At 36.4% G+C, this 27,491-nt stretch overlaps 1 protein-coding gene across 3 annotated transcripts in view; it reads right to left on the minus strand.

Annotated features, from left to right (window-relative positions):
• SEPTIN7 (septin 7) overlaps positions 1–27,491 on the minus strand; it is a 91,301-nt gene that overhangs the window by 53,718 nt on the left and 10,092 nt on the right. Inside the window, exons 2-3 of one of the 3 annotated variants that reach the window (XM_036246570.1) lie at positions 26,588–26,592; positions 11,446–11,548 (exon numbers count right to left, since the gene is read on the minus strand). In XM_036246570.1, coding sequence (XP_036102463.1) covers positions 11,446–11,548; positions 26,588–26,592 — 108 coding nt within the window. Of the gene's footprint in view, positions 1–11,445; positions 11,549–12,829; positions 12,949–26,587; positions 26,593–27,491 lie in introns of those variants that run through there. The other 2 variants (XM_036246573.1, XM_036246571.1) reach the window with 2 other exon arrangements.

Raw genomic sequence — 27,491 nt, forward strand, 5'->3', positions numbered from 1 at the left:
AGCTGCCATCTCATTTTCAACCATCTTTGTCTTCCCTTCATCTCTGGTGTTTGTATCTTTTAACTAAGTCATAAAAATATAGTAATTATAAACATTTTAAATATTTTATTTAGTTTACATATTTATTAGGCATACTGTATATATGGTGTTTATACAAGATACATTCAGTTATCGCAAGCTCTCTGTGAGGTAGGGGTAGTTACACATAACAGATGTCACTGTTGTCCAAGTGTCTTCACTTCACCACCAAATCATATGCTCAGGTTCTTAGAGGTGCACTCGTTTTTTGTTTTTTTCATTTTATTAATTTATTTTTGTTACAGATGTTTCTCGGTGCACTCGTTTTTAATTTCAGCGCAGTTCCTAGCTTAGAAAGACCAGGTAAATGTTTGTTGTGATAAGGAAACTGAGATTCAAAGTGATCTGTGCAAGGTCAGAAGACTCATTTGTGGCAGAAAGTGGAGATTAAAACTAGGCTAAGTATAGTCTTCTTTTTGTAACACCACTATACTACTTTATTATTAAAATACATATGTTAGTTTAAATATGTCACATTTTTATGGTATGCTAAAAACAAATAAAAAGCGTAAATACAACTAGTTCATTTATAAAATTGCCAAAATATATTACACATTTGAAATTTAAGCACAAGAGAGCTGTGGTTTCAGGACTGTAATCTATCCTATCAGGCAAATAAGATGTTTCACTCCAGTAAGCCCAAATAATAACTCTCCTAAATCTTTACACCTTAACCATACTACTAAAGCAATTACTAAATTAAATTTTAATTAGTAGTATGCATTTCCCTGGAAATTCCTTTGAGGGTTGAAGTGGTCATTCTCATTTTGTATCATCAGTTTAGTCCATAATTCCTAGCACTTTACTCCTGATTATTGTATGTCATCGATATTACTAATCATTCAATTAATATCTAAACATCAGGTGCTGGCCAGTTTGGCTTGGAGGTTAAGAGCGTCAGCCCTCAGATCAAAGGGTCTGTGGTTTGATTCTAGTCAAGGGCAAGTGCCTGGGTTGCAGGTTTGATCCCTGGTCCTTGGGGTTGTACGGGAGGCAACCAATTGATGCCTCTCTCTCACATCTGTTTTTCACTTTTTCTTTCTCTCTCTCTCCCCTTCTCCCTTCTCTCATTCCTTCCCTTGTACTCTTTCTCTGAAAAAAACAAACAAACAAACTATATATATCTATCTATGTATATGTGTGTGTGTGTATGTGTGTGTGTGTGTGTGTGTGTGTGTGTGTGTGTATATATATATATATATATATATATATATATATATATAAAACTCAGGACCAAGTGTATGTATATATATATATATATATATATATATATATATATATATATAAAACTCAGGACCAAGTGTATGTATATATATATATATATATATATAACTCAGGACCAAGACAAGAATGGTATAGAAATCTCATCATTATGTTATTACCACCTGTTATTACCATTATGTTATTAACATAATAAACAATTTATAGTCTTCTATCATAAAACCTGAGTTCAGAATGAACCACAAATCATGATTCACAATCGATTCTTTCATATGCACAATTTCCTTGTGTTTATCATCTGCTTACTGGAGAGTTCTATGCAGTGCAAGAACAGAAGACCCAAAGTCTAAAGCTTGGTTCCTTCTAAATGTCTATTCCAATTCTAGTCTTAAAAATTCACTCTAATCCCTCCTCCTCAAATACAGCAATAATAATCTCCAACAAGAGACAAGCTCTCCTATATCCTTTATTTATTTATTCATTTATTTTTATTACAGATGTTTCTCCCTTTTTCCCCATTGACACCCTCCTCCCCATCGCCCCCAACCCATCCCCAGCATTGTTGTCCCTGTCCATCAATTATGCGTACATGCATATAAGTTTTGTGGTTTATCTCTTCCCTTCCCCCACCACCCCCGCTTCTGAGGGTTGTCAGTCTATACCCTATTTCCATATCTCTGGGTCTACCCTGTTCCTCAGACTGTTATGCTCATTATATTCCACAAATAAGTGAGATCATGTGATATTTGTCTTTCTCTGCTTGGCTTGTTTCGCTAAGGATAATACTCTCCAGGTCCCTACATGTCGTCTCAAAGGATAAGAGATCTTTCTTTCTTACAGCTGCGTAGTATTCCATTGTATATATGTACCACCACTTTTTTATCCATTCGTCTACTTATGGACACTTGGGCTGTTTCCAGATCTTAGCTATTATAATAGTGTTGCAATGAAAATGAGGGTACATATATTTTTTTCTGATTGTTCTTTCAGACTTCTTAAGATATATTCCTAGAAGTGGGATCACTGGGTCAAATGGCAATTCAATTTTTAATTTTTTGAGGTAACACCATAGTGTTTTCCACAGTGGCTGCACCAGTCTGCATTCCCACCAGCAGTGTAATAGAGTCCCCTTTTCTCCACACCCTCACCAACACTTGTTTGATGATTTGTTGATGGCAGCCATTCTGACAGGTGTGAGGTGATACAGTGATACCTCGGTTCTCGAACATAATTCGTTCCAGGAGGACGGTCGAGAACCAAATTGTTCGAGAACCGAAGCAATGAAACCCAATAGGAAATAATGGAAACTGGATTAATTCGTTCCAAGCCCCAGAAAATGCCTATTTACTGGCCTAATTTGTATATAATATGTAGAAAAACATAAGTCTCAACAAGAAATAAAAGTGTACAGTATGTCTAAGGGTTAAATTCAGTGTAAAGCGTGACTCTCTCCACAAAGCGTGACTCTCTCCACAAAGCGTGACTCTCTCCACAAAGCGTGACTCTCTCTCTGCACTCACACTGATGACGCAAGCAAGGCGCGCTGGGCCGAATGAACGCCATTCGGCTCAACTCGGCTCATCTCGGAAGTTCGAGTTCTAAATATTTGTTCGGATTCCAAGACAAAAGTTTCTCGAATCTCCTGGTCGAATACCGATTTGGTCGAAATCCGAGGCGTTCGAGAACCGAGGTATCACTGTACCTCATTGTTGTTTTATTTTGCATCTCTCTGATGATTAGTGATGTTGAGCATTTCTTCATGTCTCTTGGCCATTTGTATGTCCTATTTGGAGAAGTGCATATTTAGTTCCTCTGCCAATTTTGTAATTGGGTTGTCTTCCTTTTGTTCAGTTGTATGAGTACTCTACAAATATTGGAATTTAACCCCTTATCTGATATATCATTGGCAATTATGCTCTCCCATACAGTGGGTTGCCTTTCCATTTTGATAAATGTATCATTACCTGTGCAGAAGCTTTTGAGTTTGATGTAGTCCCATGTGTTCATTTTCTCCTTTGTTTCTGTTGCCTTAGGTGATGTATCAGTGAAAATTCTGCTTTGTATGATGTCTGAAATTTTGTTGCCTACATTTTCTTCTAGGATTTTTATGGATTCATGAGTCACATTTAAGTCTTTTATCCATTTTGAGTTTATTCTTGTGTAGGGTGTAAGTTGATGGTTTAGTTTCATTTTTTTGCATGTAGCTGTCCAATTTTCCCAACACCATTTATTAAAGAGGCTGTCTTTATTCCACTGTATGCTCTTGCCACCTTTGTCAAATATTAATTGAGCATAATGTCTTGGTCAATTTCCGGGTTCTCTGTTCTGTTCCACTGGTCTATATGCCTGTTCTTGTGCCAATACCAGGCTGTTTTGATTATAGTACCTTTGTAGTATAACCTGATATCCGGTATTGTAAACCCTCCAACATTGTCCTTCTTTTTCAAGATTGCTGTGGCTATTTGGGGTCTTTTTTGGTTCCATATGAACTATTGAAGTATTTGTTCTAGTTCTGTGAAATATATCGTTGGTATTTTGCTGGGGATTGCATTGAATCTATAGGTTGCTTTGGGTAATATGGACATTTTAATGATGTTAATTATTCCAATCCATGAACAAGGTATGTGCTTCCACTTTTTTATATCTTCCTCTATTTCTTTTTTTCAATGTCATGTAGTTTTCTCCAAATAGGTCATTTATTTCTTTGGTTAAATTTATTCCTAGGTATGTTAATTTTTTTGCTGCGATGATAAATGGGATTGTTTTTTCAGTTTCTCTCTCTGTAACTTCATCATTGGTGTATAAGAATGCCATCAACTTCTTGGTGTTAATTTTGTATCCTGCAACTTTGCCAAATTCATTTATTAAGTCTAGTAGATTTCTGATGGAGTCTTTAGGGTTTTCAATGTATAATATCATGTCACCTGCAAATAATGATAGTTTCACTTCCTCCTTTCCAATTTGGATCCCTTTTATTTTTTCATTTTGGAGTGCTGTGGCTAAGACTTCTAGTACTATGTTAAATAAGAGTGGTGAAAGGGGCATCCCTATCTTTTTCCTGTTAAGGGAAATGCTTTTAGCTTTTGTCCATTGAGTATGATGTTGGCTGTAGGTCTTTCACAAATGGCCTTTATTATGTCGAGATATGATCCCTCTATTTCCACATTGCTGAGTGTTTTTATCAGAAATGGGTGCTAGATTTTTTGGCCATCTATTAATATGATCATGTGGTTTTTCTTCTTCATTTTGTTTATGTGGTGTATCATATTTATTGATTTGTGAATATTGTACCAGCCTTGCATCCCTGTGATGAATCACACTTGGTCACGGTGAATGATTTTTTTGATGTATTGCTGGGTCCGATTTGCTAGTATTTTTTAAAGGATTTTGGCATCTACGTTCATCAGGGATATTGGCCTGTAGTTTTCTTTATTTGTAGTGTCTTTTTCTGGTTTTGGAATTAGAATTATGCTGGCCTCATAAAACGAGCTTGGAAGTCTTCCTTCTTCTTGAATTTTTTTCTTTTTTATCCTCACCCGAGGACATTTTTCCATTTTTTGTTCAGGTAGAGTGGGAGGGAGAGAGAGAAACAGAGAGAGAGAGAGAGAGAAACATAGATGTGAAAGGAACACATCAAGTGGCTGCCACCCACACAACCGACCAGGGCCGGGGACAAACTGCAACCAAGGTACGCGCCCTTAGAGGGAACCGAACCCAGATCTCTCAGGACCACAGGCCAACGCTCTAACCGCTTAGCCAACCAGCCAGGGCTCTTCTTGAATTTTTTGAAATAGTTTGAGGAGAATCAGTGTTAGTTTTTCCTTGAATGTTCAGTAAAACTCCTCCGTGAAGCGGTCCAGGACTGGGATTTTGCTTGCTGGGAGAGTCTTGATTACCTCTTCAATTTCCTGAGTTGTTATTGGTCTGTTCAAGTTTTCTATCTCTTCACGGTCCAGTTTTGGAAGACTATGTGTTTCCAGAATATTGTCCATTTTACTTAGATTGTTGAATTTGTTGCCATATAACTGTTCATAGTATTTGTTAATGATCCTTTGTATTTCTGTGGTGTCAGTTGTTACTTCTCCCCTTTCATTTATGATTTTGTGTATTTGGGTTCTTTCAGGTTCTTGGTGAGTCTAGCTAAGGGTCTATCAATCTTGTTTATCTTTTCAAAGAATCAGCTCTTTGTTTCATCGATCCTCTGAATTGTCTTTTTTTTTCTCTCTCTATGTCATTTATTTCTGCTCTGATCTTTACTATTTCCTTCCTTCTACTTGCTCTGGGGTTTTCTTTTTGTCACTTTCTAGTTCTTTAAGTTGTGAGGTTAGATAGTTAATTAGAAATTTTTCTTGTTTCTTGAGGTAGGTTTGTAGTGCTATGAACTTCCCTCTCAGAACTGCTTTAGCTGCAACGCACAGATTTTGTGTTGTTGTGTGTTCATTTTCATTGGTATCCAGAAAGTTTTTAATTTCTTCCATGATCTCCTCGGTAATCCATTCATTGGTAATAACATGCTATTCATCCTCCATGTGTTCAAATGACTTTGAATGTTCTTCTTGCAACTGATTTCTTGTTTCATGCCACTGTGATCTAAGAAGGTGCTTGATATGATTTCAATCTTCTTGAACTTGTAGAGACTTAGTTTGTGTCCTAACACGTGGTCTGTCTTTGAGAATGTCCCATGTGCACTTGAGAAGAATGTGAATTCTGTAGTTGTAGGGTGTAATTCTCTGTAGATATCTATTAAATCCATTTGTTCTAGTGCTTCATTTAGAGTCTCTGTTTCCTTGTTAATTTTTTGTCTAGAGGATCTATCCAGTGATGTCAGCGGGGTGTTGAAATCCCCTGCTATGATTGTATTGCTGTCAATTTCCCCTTTGAAATCCTCCAGAAGATTTTTAATGTATTTTAAATATATTTTTATATTTATATTTATACATATTTTATATATATTTTCAATATCTTTTGGTGCTCCCATATTGAGTGCATATACGTTTACCAAGGTTATATCTTCTTGTTGGATTGATCCTTTCAAAAATCTATTTTATCAGATATGAGTATTGCTACCCCAACTTTCAACCTATGTGAGTCTTGTTGTGAGGTGGGTCTCTTATAAACAACGTATATGAGTCATGCTTTCTTATCCAATCAGCTACTCTGTATCTTTTTATCGGAGCATTCAGTCCATGTACATTTAAGGTGATTATTGATATGTACTTATTTATTGCCATTTTTTTTTTAGTGTGGTTATATTTTTCTTCTTCCTATTTCAACTGATTACAGGTGTCTTTTTAACATTTCTTGCAGTGCTGGTTTGGTGCTAATGTATTCCCTTAGCCTTTTTTTGTCTGGGAAGTTCTTTATTTGACCTTCTATTTTGAATAATAGCTTTGCTGGACAGCGTAGTCTCGGATTCCGATCCTTATTCTTCATGTCCTTGATTACTTCATGCCATTCCCTTCTGGCCTATAGTGTTTCTGTTGAGAAGTCAGCTGACAGCCTTATGGGGGTTCCTTTGTAGGCAACCTGTTGCTTATCTCTTGCTGCCTTTAGGATGCTCTCTTTGTCTTTAATTTTTGGCATTTTAATTATTATGTGTCTTGGTGTGGGCCTGTTTGGGTTCTTCTTACTTGGGGCTCTCTGTGCTTCTTGAACTTGAATGCCTTCTTCCTTCACCAACTTAGGACATTTTTCTGTCACTATTTCTTCAAATACATTCTCTAACCCTTGCCCATTTTCTTCCTCTTCGGGGACTCCTATAATGCAAATGTTATTACGTTTCCAGTTGTCCCACACTTCTGTTAAAGCTATCTTCCTATTTTTTAATTTTTTCTTCCTATTGGTTTTCTGATTGGTTGATTTTTTCCTACCCTGTCTTCTAATTCACTAATCCAGTCCTCAGCTTCCTCTACTCTGTTTAGTCCTTCCAATGTGTTCTTTATTCCTGCTATGTCATTCTTCATTTCCACCTGGTTGGTTGTCAATGCTTCTATATCTTTACTCATGGTACTGACGTCCTTACTCATGTTGTTGAGCTTCCTCAAGATCATGGCTCTGAACTCTACCTCTGATAACTTGCTTAACTGTATTTCATTTATCTCATCTTTAGTAGAGGTCTCTTGTTCCTTCATTTGGAGTTTGTTTCTTTGCTTCACCATTTTGGCTATCTCAGTGGGTTTTGGAGCCTGCCAAATTTTCCCTGTGGGTGTTGGTGTTCTGCTGTTTGTGGCTCCCTCTACTGGGTTTGGATGAGCACGGGAGGACCCATGTTAAACACCACTGTCAAGTCTTACTTTCCTGGGTAGATGTGCAAGCTCAGGAATGGTTCAATTATCCTCTAGCTTTTTGCCTGGAGGCTATCAGTCTTGGTTACTTGAAGAGCCTTGGGTTCTCAGTTGAATGAAAAAGTCCCTCAGGTGTTCAGCATAAGAGGATTCCCCAAGGGTGGAGCAGATACTGGTTGTTAATGAGCCTCAATTTGAATTTCTTTGGCCCACCTGGGTGGGGTTGAATCTCCAAGGGAGTGGCCGCCACCTCTCCCCAGAGCCCTGGGAAGGAGTAAGATGGCCACTGTCCCGCGTGGCCGCAAGTCAGCAAAAGCTCTGAGCTCTCTCCAAATCCCGAGTGCCCCCACACAGTTCCAGTCCAGTCTGCCCTCCCTCTGCCAGAGCCCAAGGCGAGTGGCTGTGGCTAATTTAGCGCTCTGTCCCGGCCCTCTGTGCTGTAGAGGTGGCTTGGGATTTTAACTCTGAGGGCACTGCTCACAGCTAAGACCGCTGCTGTCTGTGGGTTCCCAGCCCCCCTCTCGCGCCTCCCCAATTCTACCAGGATTGATTCAGTGTCCCTAGTTATATGGTCCTCACAAGCTGCTTTTCTGTTGCTTTTCCCGATGAGTTGTCTTTATTTTAGTTGTAATTCCAGTTTGGTCCTGGGAGATGGTCTGTGTAGTTTCCATTCACTCCATCGCCATTTTGGAATCCTCTCCTATATCCTTTAAACCTCTATGGCTTTTAATTTCTTTATGACACTACTGACTTGTATTTATTTCCTGGAAATGTTACTTATTTTTTATGTGTACTTTATGTTGTCATAAATTACAGGTTCCTTTAAGAGAGAAAATATGAGAACACATACTATGCCTTTTAGATTCAAAGAAGTCACTCAAGAAAGTACTCAACAAATATTGCTTATGAGGCAAGGTTACTGGGTAAAGGTTTTTACAACAAAGGACAAAGAGTGTTAAAAAAAAATAAACTGTTAAACATAGATTCTCAGTTTGTATCAATGTGTAAGTCTTAAATCAAGAATTTTTATAACAGCCAAAACTGCTCTAAATTTAAATCTCAAAAATGAGGACTTAGCTATAAGGAATAGCTTGCAATCTCTATGTGAAAAATACTAAAGCAAGGCTGGGTATAGCTTTCTATGAGTCGCAAATAATGTTAGACTTGGCCTAAAGTCTGAAAAACAGACCAATATATTAGACATTTACTTATGTGTCTAATATAAGGTGACACTGCAAGTATGTAGATGAAAAGATTTAGTCCCTGCATTCAACAAATCTGTGTAAAGATAGCTAATTAAACAATAATGTTCAAAGTGCAGTGGGGAAAACAGAATATGAATCTTAACACCTATTTTCCTTTATCCTCAGTTGAAGTCTTATCAAGAAAAACACAAAAGCTGTAGTTTACAAAAGGACTGACCAGAAAAACTAATAAATAAGATACATTTAGAGTTTATATATTTCCTCTAAAAATCAAGATGATATGACTATTAATTTTCTTTTTTATCTGGCCCTGGCTGGTGTGATTCACTTGAACATCATCTTATGCACCAAAAGGTCGAGGGTTCAATTCCCGGTCTCTCTCTCTCCCTCCCTCCCTCCCTCTAAAATAAACGGAAACATGTCCTCAAGTAAGGATTAAATGTAAAAAAAAACTTTTTTATCTAGAAAAATCTCACAGGGATTTTAAACCCAGTATCTGGCCTTCATTCCCAGATATTATTTTACTAAATATAAGTTCAAAAAGTTATTCTATAAACTAAAATTTTAATATCAAAATGTATGTGAAAATTGTTATAATTCTCCTAATGGATGGACCTAGAAAGTTTTCTTACAAATTAAAAATATGATCTTTTATTTGTCTACAGTTTGTGATTTAAGATCACTAACACTAGCCCTGGCCGGTTTGGCTCAGCAGTTAGAGCGTTAGCCTGCGTTCCAGAGCGACCCAGGTTCGGATTCCGCTAAGGGCATTTACCTTTGTTGCAGTTTTTCCCCGGCCCTACTTGGGTCATGAGGGTTGCAGCCACTTGATGTGTTCCTTTCACGTCGATTTTTCTCTCTCTCTCTCTTTCTCTCTCTCTCTCTCTCTCTCCCCCTCCTGCTCTATCTGAACAAAAAATGAAAAAATGTCCTTGGGTGAGGATTTAAAAAAAAAAAGATCACTAACACTACATATGTGAAGGTTAGATGTACTATTTCTTCACATATAATGATCATATTACCAACTTAAAGAAGAAAAGGTATGTTCTACAGATGTTTTATCCATTCATCTAGACTCACCTCTACTTCACAGCAGCAATTGAAAGCTAGTAACATTATGCTTCTACTCTTCATGAGACAGGCAAGTTAACTAAAATATTTTGGTCAATTGATAAAATATTCTTCCCACCCTAGCCAGTTTGGCTCAGTGGTTAGAGTGTCGTCCCACGGACCAGAAAGTCCCAGGTTCGGTTCCCGCTAAGGGCATGCATACCTCAATTGCAGTTTGTCCCCGGCCCCGGTTGGGGTCGTGTGGGTGGCAACCACTCAATGTGTCTCTCTCACATTGATGCTTCTCTTTTTCTTCCTCCCTCTCTCCTTCCCATTCTATCTGAAGATAAATAAAAAAAAAAAAAAAAACCCCAAAAAACAAAAACAATTCTTCCCTTCAATGAAGGACTATTTTAGAGATAATTTAATCAATCTAATTTAATACCCAGGTTGACAGTATTAGGAAAAATTAATGCACACTACATAAAGGCCCAGTATCAACTCAGTAGGCTTTGTTAAGGACAGTCGATCCATTATCCTGCTTTTAACCTTTTTAAAAAAGTAGAGAAATACAATAAAGTTGTATCATACTTAGGATTTGTGTTCTAAAGTCAGCCTATAACAGGTAAAAATATGACAGTCATTTAAGATTACTCATCTTACATATGGTAATGCATTTCTTCATATATAATGATGACGTTACCAACCTACTGTCAAAATAACCCTTGACAATCTCTTTTTTTTTCTTTTATCCTCACCCAAGGATATTTTTCCATTTTTGTACAGATAGAGTGGGAGGGAGAGAGAGGAAGGGAGAGGGAGAGAGAAACATCAACGTGAAGGGACACATCGAGTGGCTGCCACCCACACAACCAACCAGGGCCGGGGACAAACTGCAACCAAAGCACGTGCCCTTAGCGGGAACCGAACCCGGGTCTCTCCGGACCGCAGAATGATGCTCTAACCGCTGAGCCAAACTGGCCAGGGCCTTGACAATCTCTTAAAATGCACTACAGGCAGGGTAAGGTATTCAAAGGATTAATCACAGGAAAAATGAGACCGAATTAGAGAACAAGGAGAGGCATATTTCACTCACTCTAGGACTTATACTCAATGAATAAATTCCCAGGGTAATAATTTGCATGATTATGATCCTTTCTATTCTAACACATATATTTAAGTAAATGCTCAGGTGCTATAATGCTACTTAACATAACACATATATTTAAGTAAATGCACAGGTGCTATAATGCTACTTAATATAAGAGCCACAGAAAAAGAAATTATCCTGAAGAAATAATCAGCAGACACTACTTCCTCTTGTAGCATTACCAATTGAAGAGAACGTCTCTAGTGTTCTATTCTACAACCCCCTCCACTGCTTCTTAACTTTGACTTAGTTTCCAAAATAGTGCCATCTTAAAAAAGGAGATAAGAAAATATGTAAATCCCATTATACCACCAAGCTAAATTTAAAAATGTATTCACATAATAAGAAAAAATATAACCCATAAAGTTATTTGGACTATTGTTTTCTTAAATTTATTCAGAGTTAATAGTTTAAAATATAGATCAAAATTCAGTTTTAGTTAGAAATCATATCTTACCCACAACCATAAGTGTGAATTCAAACCCTCTCTTCACTGATTTTCTGTATACTTGATTTGGGAGATTTGCGAATCCCACATAGCCTTCAAGGTTCTTCTGTTGCTGAGAAAGAAAAAAGGGCCAGGTTATTCATATAGCAACAAAACTCTTCTGTCACACATTTCAAATTCCCGTCATTAACCTAAATTAGAAAACTATACAAACTATTATTCATGGAAAATCAAATGGACTTTTATAATGGTACCAATAATAGTATTAGTTAATTGCAGCAATAGACAAATTGAGCATGAGTTAACTGACAATATAATGGTCAATTATAAAAATCCAAGGAAATGATATAATTTTTTTTTAAACCTGCCTCAGAGCAAAGATTTTAATTTATAGTAAGTTAGTAATAAGAAGATTCTGACCAATCAACTTTTTAAAAAAGGATTATCCATAACATAAAATCCCCTTAAAATTATATTATATTAAGAACTCCTAATTATCCCTTTTGTTGATGCTAATTATCACAGGTATGAGTTTCTTGAAATTTGTATTCCTATTCATAAACTAAAATTAAAATACTAAGTTTAAAGCAATTTCTCCACAAATTCTTGAAGCCTCTCATGACCACTGTTAATCAACAGACAGTATATTTCATGCTGTTATACAGGTCCAATTATATTACTTCAGGGTTTCACATGATTCCTGCTGCCTCCATTAACAGGCAAATCAGATTTATCCAGGTTTTAAATTATAATTGAGTTTTCTGCGTGGTTTTTGATATTCAGATGACCTCGGTAACAGTTCCATGAGCAATTCAAAGAAATCTACTTCTAAATTGGTTTAATGAATAAGTCTGATTTTTAACTTACCCATTGGTGAGAAAAACTGTCCATGGTTCAGATCATCTGAGCAGAGTCTTACTGGTTAATTTTACTTAGAGGTAGGTCTTATTCATCATTAAAATATAATGGCAAAATATTCCTAAGAGGTACTCATCTCTCTTAAAAGTTTTTGTCACATTTAAATTATCATTTTAAAAAATCTCATGAGATTAAAGCATTAATTCAACAGTCTGCATTTCTCACTAGTATCACATATGTATGTAAATATTCTACCCATAACCTTTTATCTTTTTTTATTCATATAAACTAATTCTTAAGCCAAATGTTGAGATGATAAGCAAGCCAATTAAATTAAAAGCCTAATTTTAATTTAATAATTAGGATACTGATCAAAATATGCTATTTTAAAATCAAATATCTGAAAGCCTACTATGTGTAGAGCTAAAAATATATATAAAGTTAAGGCTTCCTTGGCTCATATTTCATCCAACTGTAAGTTAAATTTAAATTAACTTTGAAAAAAATCTCTGTATAAATTATCAAGTATACTCACAGCTACTTTGTAAAGAACACATTTCCATCATTCCAGTGTTCCAGATTCCAACAGAACAGATCCACAGAGGAACAGTAAATGAGGAATTCCAAGAATTGTACATGATGCATTTAGTCCAAAAAGGAGAGGCAATCCATTGGAACATAGCAAAAGATAGGGAAAAATAAAAGTTACTTACATGTAACTCAACAAATCAGAGAGAAATGACAAACAAAATGAAAGCCGACTTTTTTCTACATATCAATTAAGACTTTTTTGTGTGGGGGGGATATAAGGTCCAGTGATTTTAATTCATTGTCAGCAGCTCTCCTGATGAAATATAGAACAAAAGACCCATTTTTTTTAATAAACACCAATTACTATGCTCTGCACCTTAAGTCTTACAAGAAATGGTGGAAAAGCTGTAAAGTACGAAGTTTCAGGAAGATACACAGGAATCAAGTGTAAATCCCCATAAGAAAAAATAAATACTTTTTGCTTTGTCAGTCACTGGTTTAAGACAGCCCAGATCAGATAAAGACAAAATGTTTTAGATAAAATATTTACACAGTGCTGTATTTCAAGTTCTATTAATTAAAGTTCAGAACTGGAAGAAATACAGGCTTATGTATGGATACACAAAAGGAAAGGAAGCTAAAGATGGCAAGCAGTAACAAATGAAAAAATGAAGTGTGAGCTGTGAAAACTGAGAGGCAACTAATGAAGCACAAAGAAAACAGACTACCGTTGGACAAAATGTCTGTGAAAAGTGTGCATCTTTATTCTTTGTTGACATGAATCTTTGAGTTGTATCACAACCTGAAATGATGATTATAATGATGCTGACTCTTCACACATCATCTTCACAGCAAGGCCCACCCTGACCACCTTATCTAAAATACAACCCCAGTCACCATCTCAGCACTTTGCTGCTTTATGATTTTCTCCTTAGCATTTACCATCATCTCACATACATTGAACTCATCTTGTTTATTGCCATCTCTACCGCAACCTACCTCCAACTAGAATGTAAGCTCCATCAAGGTAGAGATTAATAATTATATAAATTGTGGCATCAAAAAAGAAAAAGCCATCTGGGAGAGCTGAAGAAGTTTCAGAGAAAATATGATAGGCTGCATATTCAAGGAACCCACCAGATAAAAGGTATAAGAAAGATGCTTCAGAGTCTGTGCCCTTTGTCTTATTCACTGCTTTATCCTCAACTCATAGAATAGTCTTTGATATATAATTTGAAGACTGAATTAAGAAAAGAAGAGAAGTATTCTAGGCAAAGTGGTGGGCCCTAAAAGTGGGCATGAACTTACTACTTCCAGGAACAAAAAGAAGGTACATGAACTATAATGATGTGAGGTTGTGGACCAGGGGATAAGTGACAGAAAATGAGGTCAGGGAGCCAGTCAGGGGCCAGATCATGTGGGATCCACACAAAAGAAATTTGGATGTTATTTTAGGTATGATGGGAAGCCACTGGAGGGTTTCACATAGGCGTGTGACCTGACCTGATTTATGTTTTAAAGATAGCTCTCACAGCTAGCAGGAGTGTAAAAATAAGGAAACTAGTAAAGAGCCTACTGAAATAGTTCAAGAAAGAAAGGGTACACTAACTAACTTTAGACAGTGTAGAAGCACGAAGAGATAAGAGGATTCAGGAAGATTCAAGAAGGATATGCTTTGAAGGTAAAATTGTCAGGACATTGATGATGGACTAGATTTGATTGGTGAAGGAAGAAGAGGCCAAAGATAATTCCTATGCTTTTGTCTTGAACAACTCCATGGCTAGTGATATCTCACTGGGAACAATAGAGAAGAAAAAGGCTGGGAGGTGAGAGCCAAAGCTGCCAATATCCAAAACAACCTTGAACATACTAAGTTTGAGCTGTCTATTATATACTCAAGGAGAGATGTCTAGCAGGCAGTTAAATAGATGAATCCAGAAATTCTAGGGTTGGTTGGTGCTGAAAATACAGATTTTGGAATCTTAAGCATATAGACAGTATTGGGACTCTGACTTCCCAACAAGAGACTATATATAAAAGGAGGTGTCTAGACAGAGTCCTGGAGCACTCAGACCTTAGATGTTAAAGAAAGTGAGAAAGATCAGTCAGTGAGGAGGAACTGGCACTGGTTCAAGATCACTCAACTGTATTAACCACCACCAAAGGGTCAAATGAAATACCAAAGGTGTAACCATAAAATTTGGAAATAAGAAGGCTACTGGTAACTTTGGATAAGAGTTAACACAGTGAAGTCTCAGTAACACAGTGAAGAAGAGTGACTAGGTTGAGATTAGACAATTTGCACAAAACTGTAAAACATTGTAAATAATTTTATATTTTATTATTATTTTTTTTAATCCTCACCCAAGGATATTTTCCATTTTTTTGTTCAGATAGAGAAGGGAGAAGGAAGAAGAGAGAGAGAAAGAGAAAGAGAAACATTGACGTGAAAAGGGACACATCGAGCAGCTGCCACACGCACAACCCAACCAGGGCCGGGGACAAACTGCAACCGAGATATGTGCCCTTAGCGGCAACCGAACCCAGGTCTCTCTGGACCGCAGGTCGACACTCTAACCCCTGAGCCAAATCGTCCGGGGCAATAATTTTGTATTTTAAATTAAATTATTTTAAAATTAAATGTTACTTGTGAGTCTCTGCATAACTGATTTTTTTTTTTATCCTCACCCAAGGACTTTTTTTCCATTTTTTGTTCAGATAGAGTGGGAGGGAGAGAGAGGAAGAGAGAAAAACCTCGATGTAAAAGGGACACATTGAGTGGCTGCCAACCGCATGACCAACCAGGGCCGGGGACAAACTGCAACCGAGGTACGTGCCCTTAGCGGAAACCGAACCAGGGTCTCTCTGGACCACAGGCCGATGCTCTAACCGCTGAGCCAAACTGGCCAGGGCTGCATAACTGATTTTTCAAAAGGCGAGAACCATGTCATATTCATCTCTATATTCCTAGCAAAATGTTGATACATGGGAGATATTAAAAGCTGAATGACTAAAATACACTTTCAGAGGAAGAAAATGTGCACAAAAAGAAAAGACGCACATACGGACCTTTCATACGTCATAAGAATCTTTCTTTACCCCAAATTCTAAAATCAACCACACTCTGTAATTCACAAGATGTAACCACCCACTGCTTCTTTTCCTGCACAAATGAAATGTTTACAGTGCCAGTATGAAATATAATCTCTGAATACAGTAACATTATTTTTAGGTGTGAGTGATATAACTGTGACACTTATAAGCATGTGAATATAGATATATGTATATTTACTAAAATACCTTTAGGTCTTAAGAATATTATTTGATTTCAAACATCAGTTACATAACAAGAATCAGTTATCAAATCATGTTTTCTAAAAGCATATATTTACAAAATCTTTTAGTTACAGAGATACCAAATCTCTATGTGAAAATTCATATTTAAGAAAATCAAACTACAACAATTCCACTGCTTTTGTTTCACTGCCTGTGTAAAAGTCAACATAAACTCAACATCCAATAATTTCAATGTTAAACATATTTAACCTTATTCCTAGAAACCAATTATATTTCAAGGATAAGATGCTTCAAACAAGTTCCAATGGTTAGATTATTAGAATCTTTAAGCATACTTATATAGTGCCTTGCCATTTGTTTCTATTCCAAAGATAAAGTTACCAAAATCATTACACCTAAAATCCCATTATCATTTAAAAGGTTGGGATATTAATATTTGCTTTAATAAATTTTCCCAAAGAACCCAGTCAGAGTGGCTCAGTTGGTTAAGTATTGTCCTGTACACCAAAAGGTCACTGGTTTAATTCCCGGTCAGGGCATATACCTGGAGCACGTAGGGAAGGCAACCCATCAATGCTTCTCTCTCACATCGATGTTTCTCTCCTTCTTTCCCTCTCTAAGCATGTCCTTGGGTGAGAATTTTAAAAAAATGTTTTTCCAAAAGAGAGAAGTGGCAACTTATTTTGGAAACTGCTAAATATGCTTTTCAGTAACAACAACAGAATTAATAAAGGAGTGTTGTAAACCTGACAAAATAAAAATCTGAAGTCTATTCCTTGTGGGATCTACTTAAAAAATCTTCAATTTCCCCCATTTTTACGAAATAAAAAGGTCAGTCCAAATTACTTTAATACGACCAGAATTCTATTGTGATTGAAAAAAAAAAAAAAATCAGCCATGCCAGTGTGGCTCAGTGGGTGAGTGTCGACCTATGCACCCGGAGGTTGCCAGTTCAATTCCTGGTCAAGGCACATGCCCAGGCTGCAGGCCAAGTCCCCAGTGGGGGGCATACAAGAGGTGGCCAGTCAATGTTCTCTCTCATCGATCTCTCTCTCTCTCTAAGTCAATAAAGAACATTTTTTTTAAAAAACTACAGGCTATAAATATCCAAGGTTCATAGCAATAACTTTAAATTTCCAAGATAAACATTCGGTCTTTCCTAAATAACTTCAAGTGCAATCTGTACCCATTTAGGTTTTAAAACAAAGGTATATTGTGTATTGTTTTACACACTGACAAAAATAATTTTTTCTCCTAAAATTTAAGTAATTCTAAATTTTAAAAAATACACACTACGAAAGGAAGAGATGTTAATTCATAAATTTATTTGTCTACTGAGGTGTGCAATATTTCAAAGATTATTACAAAAGCAAATAATACAGAATAATGAATAATGTAAAGTACAGTATTCTTTTTTAAAAATACAGTTTTGTAGTCCTGGCCGGTTTCGCTCAGTGGTTAGAGCGTCGGTCTGTAGACCAATAAGCCTTGGGTTAGATTCCAGTCAAGGGCACATACCTTGGTTGCGATTCATCCCCGGCCCTGGTTGGGGTGTCCCTTTCACATTGATGTTTCCCTCTCACTCTTTCTCCCTCTCTCTCCCTCCCACTCTATCTGAACAAAAATGGAAAAATGTCCTCAGGTGAGGATAAAAAAATATATAATATATAGATGGGTGTATATATATTTTTTGTTGTTGATTTTTAGAGAGAAGAAGAAGGGGGAGAGAGAGAGAGAGAAACATCAATGCGAGAGCAAAACATATGTCAGCTGCCTCCTGTACTCCCCATACTGGGGATTGGGCCCAAAACCCAGCCATGTGTCCTGATGGAATTGAACCAGCAACCTTTCAGTGCCCAGGCCAAAGTCCAACCAACTAAGCCACACTGGCCAGGGCTACTACTTAGTCTTAACAAAAGCCTTATATCATACACATAGATAGCACTTGCTTAAATTCCTACCATCTCTTATATACACTAGTTCACATACGCAGATTTGCATTCATATTTTAGAAAATTACCACTAAAAAAATATTGAGGACGAACTGAAAGAGAGAATGGTAGCAATACCAAGAGCTGCTGTAGTAGCCCATGGAAAAAATTAGGACTTGAACCAAGAGAGAAGCAGTGGGGATGAAGAGAAATATGTTAGAACTCTAATGTCCAATAAGGTAGCCCCTAACAAATGGCTATTGAGCATCTGAAATTTAGCTAGTCTGAACTGAGATAAGCTGTAAGTGTAAAAGTACGTGCCAAATTTTGAAGATTTAAGGAAAAAAATTTTTTTAATCTTAATTTTTATATTGATTGCATGTTAAAATGAAATTTTAGATATGCTGGGTTATATAAAATACTAAAGTTAATATGAACTGTTTCTTTTTATTTTTTTAAATGTGACTACTACAAGAGCTTAAATTACATATGTGGTTTACATTAGTTTCTATTGGACAGTTCGGGGTTAGTTATTGAGATGAACTAACAGGTGTCTGTAACTAACTTGGGGGCAGGGAAAGTAAGACTGAGATTTCTGAATTTAGATTTGAGCAACTAGATGAATGATGGTATCAATTGTGAAAGGCACCAATCATCTGTGGTTAAGGTGATAACTGAATTCTGGGCAGGCACAGGTCTAGTAAGTAGCTGTGTTCATAAAAGTTAGAAGTTCTAAAAATGTCTAGGTTAGGCAGATATTAACATTTTAAGCAGTCAACATTTAAATGGTATGAAGGCCAAGGGTATAAATCCAAAAACAGTACATAAGATAGGAAGTAGGCCAGAATCAATACCAAAATACGACGATGACGACCAACACCACCGCCACCTACACAAACCTAGAGAGACGAACCCTAAAGAAAGTAGTTCACAGAAGTTCAAGGAGGTTAGTTGTAGTGGCCTCTTTCTTCAAGAAATAATCAACTGTACCAAATGCTCTGGATACAGAAGAATCTACATATTATCAAGGACAATTGTCCGAGCAGTGGAAAGATGGCAGGTTGGAAGTAAATAAGAGTGAATGACTGTAGGCAGTGAGTATAAACAATTCTTTTCTGCATGCTTACTTGTGAGGAGAAGAGCAAGAAGTGGAAGCTAGAAGACAACACAGGGTCAAGGCAGGGTTTTAAGAATAAAAAACAAAGAATAGTTTAACTTGTTGAAATATTAACAGAAAACAATCAAGTAGACAACTGGCTGGAAAAAGGAAGGTAAGTTAGGATATAGATAATGTTCTGAAGTAAAGAAGTGATTTTCTGTAAACATCAGAAATAAAATAACCTCCTAATCCTGAATGGGGAGGGGAGACAAGACAATTTCAAAAGGTAAAGATTTGAATCAGCGCCCTGGCCAGTTTTGCTCAGCGGTTAGAGCGTCGGCCTGCGGTCCAGAGAGACCAGGGTTCGGTTCCCAATTAAGGGCGCGTACCTCAGTTGCAGTTTGTGCGGGTGGCAGCCACTCGATGTGTCCCTTTCACATCGAGGTTTCTCTCTCTCTCTTCCTCCCACTCTATCTGAACAAAAAATGGGAAAATGTCCTCAGGTGAGGATTAAAAAAAAAAAAAGTTAAAAAAAAACATTTGAATCAGCAACCACAAGAACAGGGAGAAAGGCTAGGAATATATAGCCAGCAGTCAAGAAATTCTGTCCATTAGTTAAGGCTGAAGACTACAAGTCTGTGTGAATGTATACACGGGATTTTTTTTCTCCAGCAGTAATTAGTAACTCAAGCATAAGCCAACAGGCTGAGGATGCACTTGAAATTGTTATTTTACAGAAAGGGTGTATAAAAGTACAAGTAATTAAGGTAGCTGACAAGTACAGTTGAAGCATTTCCGTGACTAAAATGAAGAGGGTCAAGAATGAAAGATAGGAAGAAAGTGAGATAGCTAAAAGAATGTGAAATGTGGTTAGAATGGTCCATAAAATTTAGATTTTAGAAGTGGAACATAAGTTCCAGATGATGGCAAAGTGTAGCCATTAAAATGATGGCTCAAGTACAATCCAAAACCATGAGGCTAAATTATTGAATGAGTTTTACACACAGGCACTAAAAAGGCCCCAGAAGGATGACAGAACTCAAGGCAGAAAGGAAAACTGAATGTTCAGTGCCATCTTTAATGAATCAGGAGAAAATAAAAATGTGATAACTGACAAATTTAAGAAGGGTGAGAAAATGCTGCTGTCAAACAGCACAGGCTTTAAGAAGTAGGGCTCTTTACTTTTTTTTAAAATTATTATTTATTGATTTTGAGAGAGGAAAAGAGAGACAGAGAGAGACAGAAACATCGATGAGAGATAATACTGATTGGCTGCCTCCTGTATGCCCCACACTGAGGATTGGGCTACAGCCTGGGCATGTGGCCTGACTGGGAATCAGACCGGTGACCTATTGGTGCATGGGCCGATGCTCAACCACTGAGCCACACTGGCCAGGCAAAGTAGGGCTCTTTAAAGGGAGAATGGTCTAGAGTCTAAACCAGTACTGTCTGATAGAAATATAAGGTGAATCCCATAAGTAAACATAAATATTTTAGTTGCACATTAAGGAAGTTAAGAGTTAAAAGGTGACATTAACTTTGCCTTGGCAAGTTTGGCTCAATGATTATTGTGTTGGCCTGCGTACCAAAGGGTCGTGGATTTACTTGCCAGCCAAGGGCTTGTAACTGGGTTGTAGGTTCGATTCCCTGCCCCAGTCAGGGTACATGCAGGATGTGTCCCTGTCACATCGATGTTTCTCTCCTCTCCTCCTCCCTGCCTCTCCCACCCGTTCTCCCTCCCTTTCATTCTCTCTAAAAATCAATGGAAAAAAATATGCTTGAATGATGATTAACAACAAAAAAGTGAAATTAACTCGAATAATGTATATTATTTCACCTAATACATATACAATATCACGTAAACATGCAATCAATATAAAAATTTTTATGCCTCACTTTACATTATTCATTATTCTGCATTTTTTTTTTGTAATAATATTTGAAATATCGCACATCTCACTTAGAAATGATCATGGTCATATTTCAAGCAATCAAGAACCAAAGGTAGTTAGTGGCCATCATATTAAATAAACATTTCATAGATGTAGAACATTTTCATTGTTGCCAAAAGATCTACTGGAGAATGCAAATTGAAATGAATAGTAAGTAGTACCCAATATTGGGTGAGGATGTGGGGAAATAGGAACTGTACCACATGACTAGTGGAATAAAATTTAAAACACTTCCCTGAAGAGCATGCAGACCAAAAGCCTAAGTTTTCATGCTCTCAGCCTCAACAAATTCCACTTCCACAAACTTATAATCTTGGGAGTATGTTAGATAAAAGAATATTCAACAATAGTGAAAAGCTGTAAAAACCAAGTTACCAAAATAAGTGAAACAAATAATATCGTATGGTACTCCCATGTTAAAACCCTATGCAGCCATTAAAAGAAAAGTTTTAGAAGGATAGGATAACAATACACTGGATGGAAGAACTATTACAGGCATCCCCCATTTTTTGAAAGTTCACATACGCCACTTCGCTTTCACAAAGACCCACATTAGTACCATAGTTTTCACTAACCAAAAGAAATCCAAAGATTTTTGATTTTTTGGGGGGAAAAAAGGTTGGGGCACAGCATCTGGTGATTGTTTTACAACAAACCTTTAAACAGGCAGTGCACACCCCAAGCAGTGCGAGAGTAGGAAGCTCCTTTTCTGGGAACTAAACACTCCATCCCAACATCAAGCCACCATAGCTTTGAACTGTCTGTTAGGAAATCTATTTTATCTCAATGTATTTTGTACATCTGTTAGCAAGATGTATCCTAAGGTATTAGAAGAAACAAAAAGAGCTCGTAAGGGTGTTACACTTAGCATAAAATGACATAATTAAGTATTATTTGGTATGATTTGTTAGAGGTAATTTTGGGAGTCTGGAAACACTCAAACATTTTTTCATATAAATAATGGTACCTGTTTCTTTACATATTTTGGCTTATAAAAGGTTTCACAGGAACATACCACTTTTTGATAGCAGAGGAAACCTGTATTAGTTGGCACAGTGTTAGGCACCTTAAAACATTTTCTTGTGTATACACTGGACAATTAAAAGGATATAGATCGGAATGGCACTAAACAAACTGGCAGAGTAAAGATCTCAGAAAATTCTCTTCATTGAAAGCAAATTGGCAAAATTATCAAAATAAACTTCAGAACCCTGGAAATTAACAAAAGGCGTGCAGCAATCCAAAGAGTGCTTATTCAATAAAAAGGACTGAATCTTAGCAAAAACGGCAGCCCATTCTCATCTCCCCTCCCCGGCTCCATAGTAGCCTTGAAAACCAACAACAGGTAATAATGGCAAAATCAGCAGCCTATCTGAAACTGGAGGAGGTAGAACAGGCTTCTTCAAAGCCCCATTCCCAAAGAACCATCATTATTTTACCTGTCTAGTGGTTCCCTGAAAGATACTACAAGATAACCAAACCACTAAGATAACCAGAGGCTTCAATGACAATACATAGTAAAGAAAATAGACTTTACAGAATTAGTTGCCCAAAAGTCACTAAACAAACAACAAATAGCAACAATAAACCCTGAGGGGTGGGAAGGAGAATATGACCAGAGTTGCCACACTGTATTATTTAAAACTCCAGTTTTCAAGGAAAAATTATAAGAAATGCAAAAAAAAAAAAAAATCACCCAAAACCCACAAGAATGTATGGTCCATATATAGGGGTGGGGGGTGGGGGTCAATGTTTGCCAATACAGAATATCAATATAGAGATAGAAATCATTTAAAAGAACCAAATAAAAAGTCTCAAGTTGAAAAGTACAATAACCTGTGGTGAAATGAAACCACAACTTTACAGATACAAATTTTACCTTTCCGTGTACTTATGTTAAGTGTAACAGGATTAAATATTCCAATCAAAAGGCAAAAACTGGCTGAATGGATTTTTAAAAACCATTCAACTCTATGGTGCCCACAAGAAACACTTTTTAGAATCACAGATACAACCAGCTTGAAAGAAAAAGTAACAGAGAGAGAGAGAAGGGGGCAACAAAAGAGACTTAAGACAAAGATTTTTACCACAAAGAATGTTTTATGCTGATTAAAACAAGTATTTATCAAGAAGGTTTAACAATTATAAACAAATACTCCCCGAACAACAGAGCCCAAAAATATACAAAGTAAAGACTAACAAAATGGAAGGTAGAAAGACAAGTCAACAATAAGTGGATTTCAACCCTTTATTTTAAAAAATGGATGAACAACTAGACAAAAGATAAACAAGAAGACAGAACATCTGTATGTCACCTTTCACATATAATTTTTCTATCTCCTTTCTTAAATGTATCTTCTCATTTATGCAAAAAATATAGGAAGAAACTAAAAACTAAACCAGAAACTAATGTGAATTCACTGATTACCCATATGGATGGGTGGAACTGTGGTAGAAAGGGGAACCCAGAACAGGGTAGAAAGAGATGTAAAGTCTGAGGGAGACTTCTGGACATATTGTTTTATATAGTTGACTATTAATACCAAAGTAATGTTTCCCACATTCCAATAAAAAAAAATAATCCAAATCAGCCAGGATGTGAGAAGAACACAAAATGAACTAGAAAAGAAGTAACAAATGAAGCTAACTTTACACTTCAACAGTAACACAACCATACTTAACAGAGTGGGGAAGAAAAAAAAAAACAAGTAACTTTGAAAAACAGTATTTTGACTATATTAAAACTAAAGACAAAGAAGTATATACAAATACTATACCTTAGTAATCAAATATATGTGTAACAGCAATTCTGAAACTACATTTATGTATATATTAGAATTGAACAAATATGGAAATAAATTGTGGATGAGAGCCAGGTTTTTCATTGTTGGAGAAAGGAATTACAAATAAGGAAAAGAGAAAGACTAGACTGAATCTTGTGTTAGTGGATTGGAATTGGTGTATCAGTAAGAATTCATAGTTTTTACATTAATAAATATGTACATATATAGTATTTATACACACTTAGATACATATAAAATGAATATAATTATATAACTTCCTAGATCTGGTAAAGACACCTAGAAGCAATGATACCCCAAGAGCAATGACCACTTCTAGTTCTCAGATCTTGCATTCTAAATACTATTCTCAAATAAAAAGAACCTGGACTCCTTGGAAAAATGATTGATGGTTAGGAAAGAAAAATACAAGATGAACCAGAAAGGAAGGAAGTACTACAAAAAATGATGGGGCATGTTGAAAGGATGAATAGAAGCCAACTTGAAATAGTTCTCAATGGTCAAATCCAACAACTTGATCAAATTAATATTCATGCCCCTATACCAGTATTAACAAATAACCGAATGAATTATAAATGAAGAATACATAAAGACAGAACAGATTCTTACAAAAGAATCCAATTTTTTAAATGTAGCATAACAGAAACAGAAAAATCACTATTAAGGCAAACAGCACAGTAATCATTGTGACAGGCAAGAATTTTTGACAATATGTAGATAAAAGTATGATGTGAAATAAGTTATTTGAATAGTGCAACAGTAAAACATACAACTCTGTAAGACAAATAACCCTGCTTAAAAATGGACAAAACATTTCAATAAACCACCAAAGACATGGATGGCAAATAAGCACATGATTAAGATCCTCAACATCACCCGGCTGGTGTGGCTCAGTGGTTAAGGGTCGACCTATGCAACAAGAGGTCGCCGGTTTGATTCCCGATCAGGGCACATGCCCAGGTTGTAGGCCTGATCCACAGTGGGGGGCATCAGGAGGCTGCCAATTGATGTTCTCTCTCATCAATGTTTCTATCTCTCTCCCTCTCCCCCCGCCCTAATATCAATAAAGAAAAAAATGAAAAGAAAAAAAAGGATCCTCAACATCATTAGTCATCAGGAAAATGCAAATTAAAATCATGATGAGGTATCTCTACAATTCTACTAGAATGGCTAAAATTAATGAGTGACCACTTCAAGGGTTGGTGAGAATATGAAGCAACTAGAGTTCTTATACAGTTGATGGGAATGTAAAATGTTATAACTATATTGGAAAATAGTTTGGCAATTTCTGAAAAAGTTAAATATACACCTAACCTATGACTTAGCTTATGTACCCAAGAAAGATGTAATCATGTGCCACCACAACTTACTGCTTTTAAAAAAGTTTACCCAAAAAAGCTGGAAAGAAAATGCATTCAAATTTTAACATTCGTTTTAGTTTGCTAACTGGACTTAGACGTAATTCAGTTTTATAGTATTTTCTGTTTTCCAAGTTATTAAGGAACCTGAAGCATTTCCATTAAAAAACATCACAGAGAAATAAAATGAAGTCGTGTTCACCACAGTCAGTATGTATTTTTATTTATTTTTTTGGTATGTGCCCCTAGCGGAAACTGAACCCAGGACTCTCTGGTTTGCAGGCCGATGCTCCAACTGCTGAACCAAACTGGCCAGGGCAGTATGTATTTTTTTAAATAGATATTCAGATGTTCTTTATTTTCCATTTCTGACAAGTTCTTTAGACTGTAAAGGAAAAAATTATATGAGGTAATTCTGACAAGATTTCAATTATAATGTGAATACAAGCAAGGTAGAGAAAGACTGGAAAACTATAAAATAAGATGGATCAACAGCTGGTTAGTTGTATGTCAAAGTCAACAGAAATACACACCACAAGGATCCATCCTTAATTAACTCCATATAACATCATTCAATACTTTGATAAAAACATGAAAGATACACTTGTCAAACTGGGAAATGATAAAAGCAGAGAAAGGTAACAAAAACTTTATATGACACACTGAGAACCCAAATGAAATTTAACATGGAAATATGTGGATCTAAACCATGTTTTTCTCCACCCCTAAACCAGAATTTTAAAGACAAACTTTTAGTTAAAATGAGACTACAAAAATAAGGTGGAAAGACATTTTTCAGCCATTCAATCAAGTTCCTCTAATTACTAAAAAAAAAAAAAAAAAAAAGTGAAGAAGATAAAACAGCAGCAGTATAAAAGGAAAAAACAGAGACATCTTAGCTACCCTAAAAAGTTAATTTACCCTAAAAGGTAACTTAACTGTAGGTCTCATTAACAGACTTATGTAGCAGGTAGAATGAGACAAAAGATAGATGTATTCTGATCTGTAATTTTAAGATTACAAGATATTCAGTTCTTAGTATCTGCCGGGACATATACTAAATAAAGTTCAGAGAAGAATAACAAGGATGGTTAGAAGGATATAACCCCCTGCCATGCCATACAAATGCTGTTAAGAAAATGGAAAGACCAAATCTCTACAAAAGACTCAGAGAGGATTTCCCCTCCCCCAAACTATTAAATAATAATATTAAAAAGAGAAATTACTTGATCTTTTTGGTCTCAAAGAGTAAATGAGAACTTCTGAACACAAATACTAAACTTCAGATACATACAGAAATAGGAAGTAAAAAATTAACAGTTACAGCTACTCAAAGATGAAATGTACTTTCTCAGAAGGTAGTGCATGCTAGACATGCTTTGTCCATTAGAAACAGAACACAAGCAACACATGTAATTTAAAATTTTCTAGTCACATTTAAAAAAGTAAAAGCAAACCACTAAAATCAACTGTAATAATATATTTTCTTTAACTCACTATGCTCAAAACATTACTTTAGCGTGTAATCAATATAAAAGTTAAGACATTTTATAGTCTTTTCAAAGTAGGCTTTACAGAAGCAGGGCCCCAATCTCATGGGACTGGTATTCTTAAAAGAAGAGGAAAAGATACTAGACATATTTCTCTTTCCCTCCCTTTCCACATGTACAGAGTAAAGGCCATGTGAGGATACACCAAGAAGGTAGCCGTATCCAAGCCAGGAAAAAACCTCACCAGAAATCAAACCTGCTGACACCTTGACTTGGACTTTCAGCCCTCAAAACTATGAGAAAATAAATGCCTGTTTTTAAGCAACGAATCTGTGGTATCCTATTATGGCAGTCTCAGGAGACTAATATAGTTCCTAAGAAAGTACTCTTAAAAACCTACTGCAGCCCAACCGGCGTGGCTCAGTGGTTAAGCGTCAACCCATGCACCAAGAGGTCGCTGGTTCGATTCCTGGTCAGGGCACATGCCCAGGTTATGACCTAGATCCCTAGTGGGGTGGGGCATGCAGGAGTGGCCAATCAATGTTCTCTCTCATCAATGCTTCTGTCTCTCACTCCCTCTCCCTTCCTCTCTCTCTAAAGTCAATAAAATAAAAAAATATATACATAAAATAAAAACTATCGTAAACCAAATCGATGGTTTAAATTATTAATAAATTATGATATTTATAAATTTAATCTTAACCAAAGACTTGAAAAGCCTGCTTTGTTGAGCTACTG

The sequence above is a fragment of the Molossus molossus genome, unplaced genomic scaffold (genome assembly GCF_014108415.1).
Source record: "Molossus molossus isolate mMolMol1 unplaced genomic scaffold, mMolMol1.p scaffold_m16_p_7, whole genome shotgun sequence".
NCBI classification, from domain to species: Eukaryota; Metazoa; Chordata; class Mammalia; order Chiroptera; family Molossidae; genus Molossus; species Molossus molossus.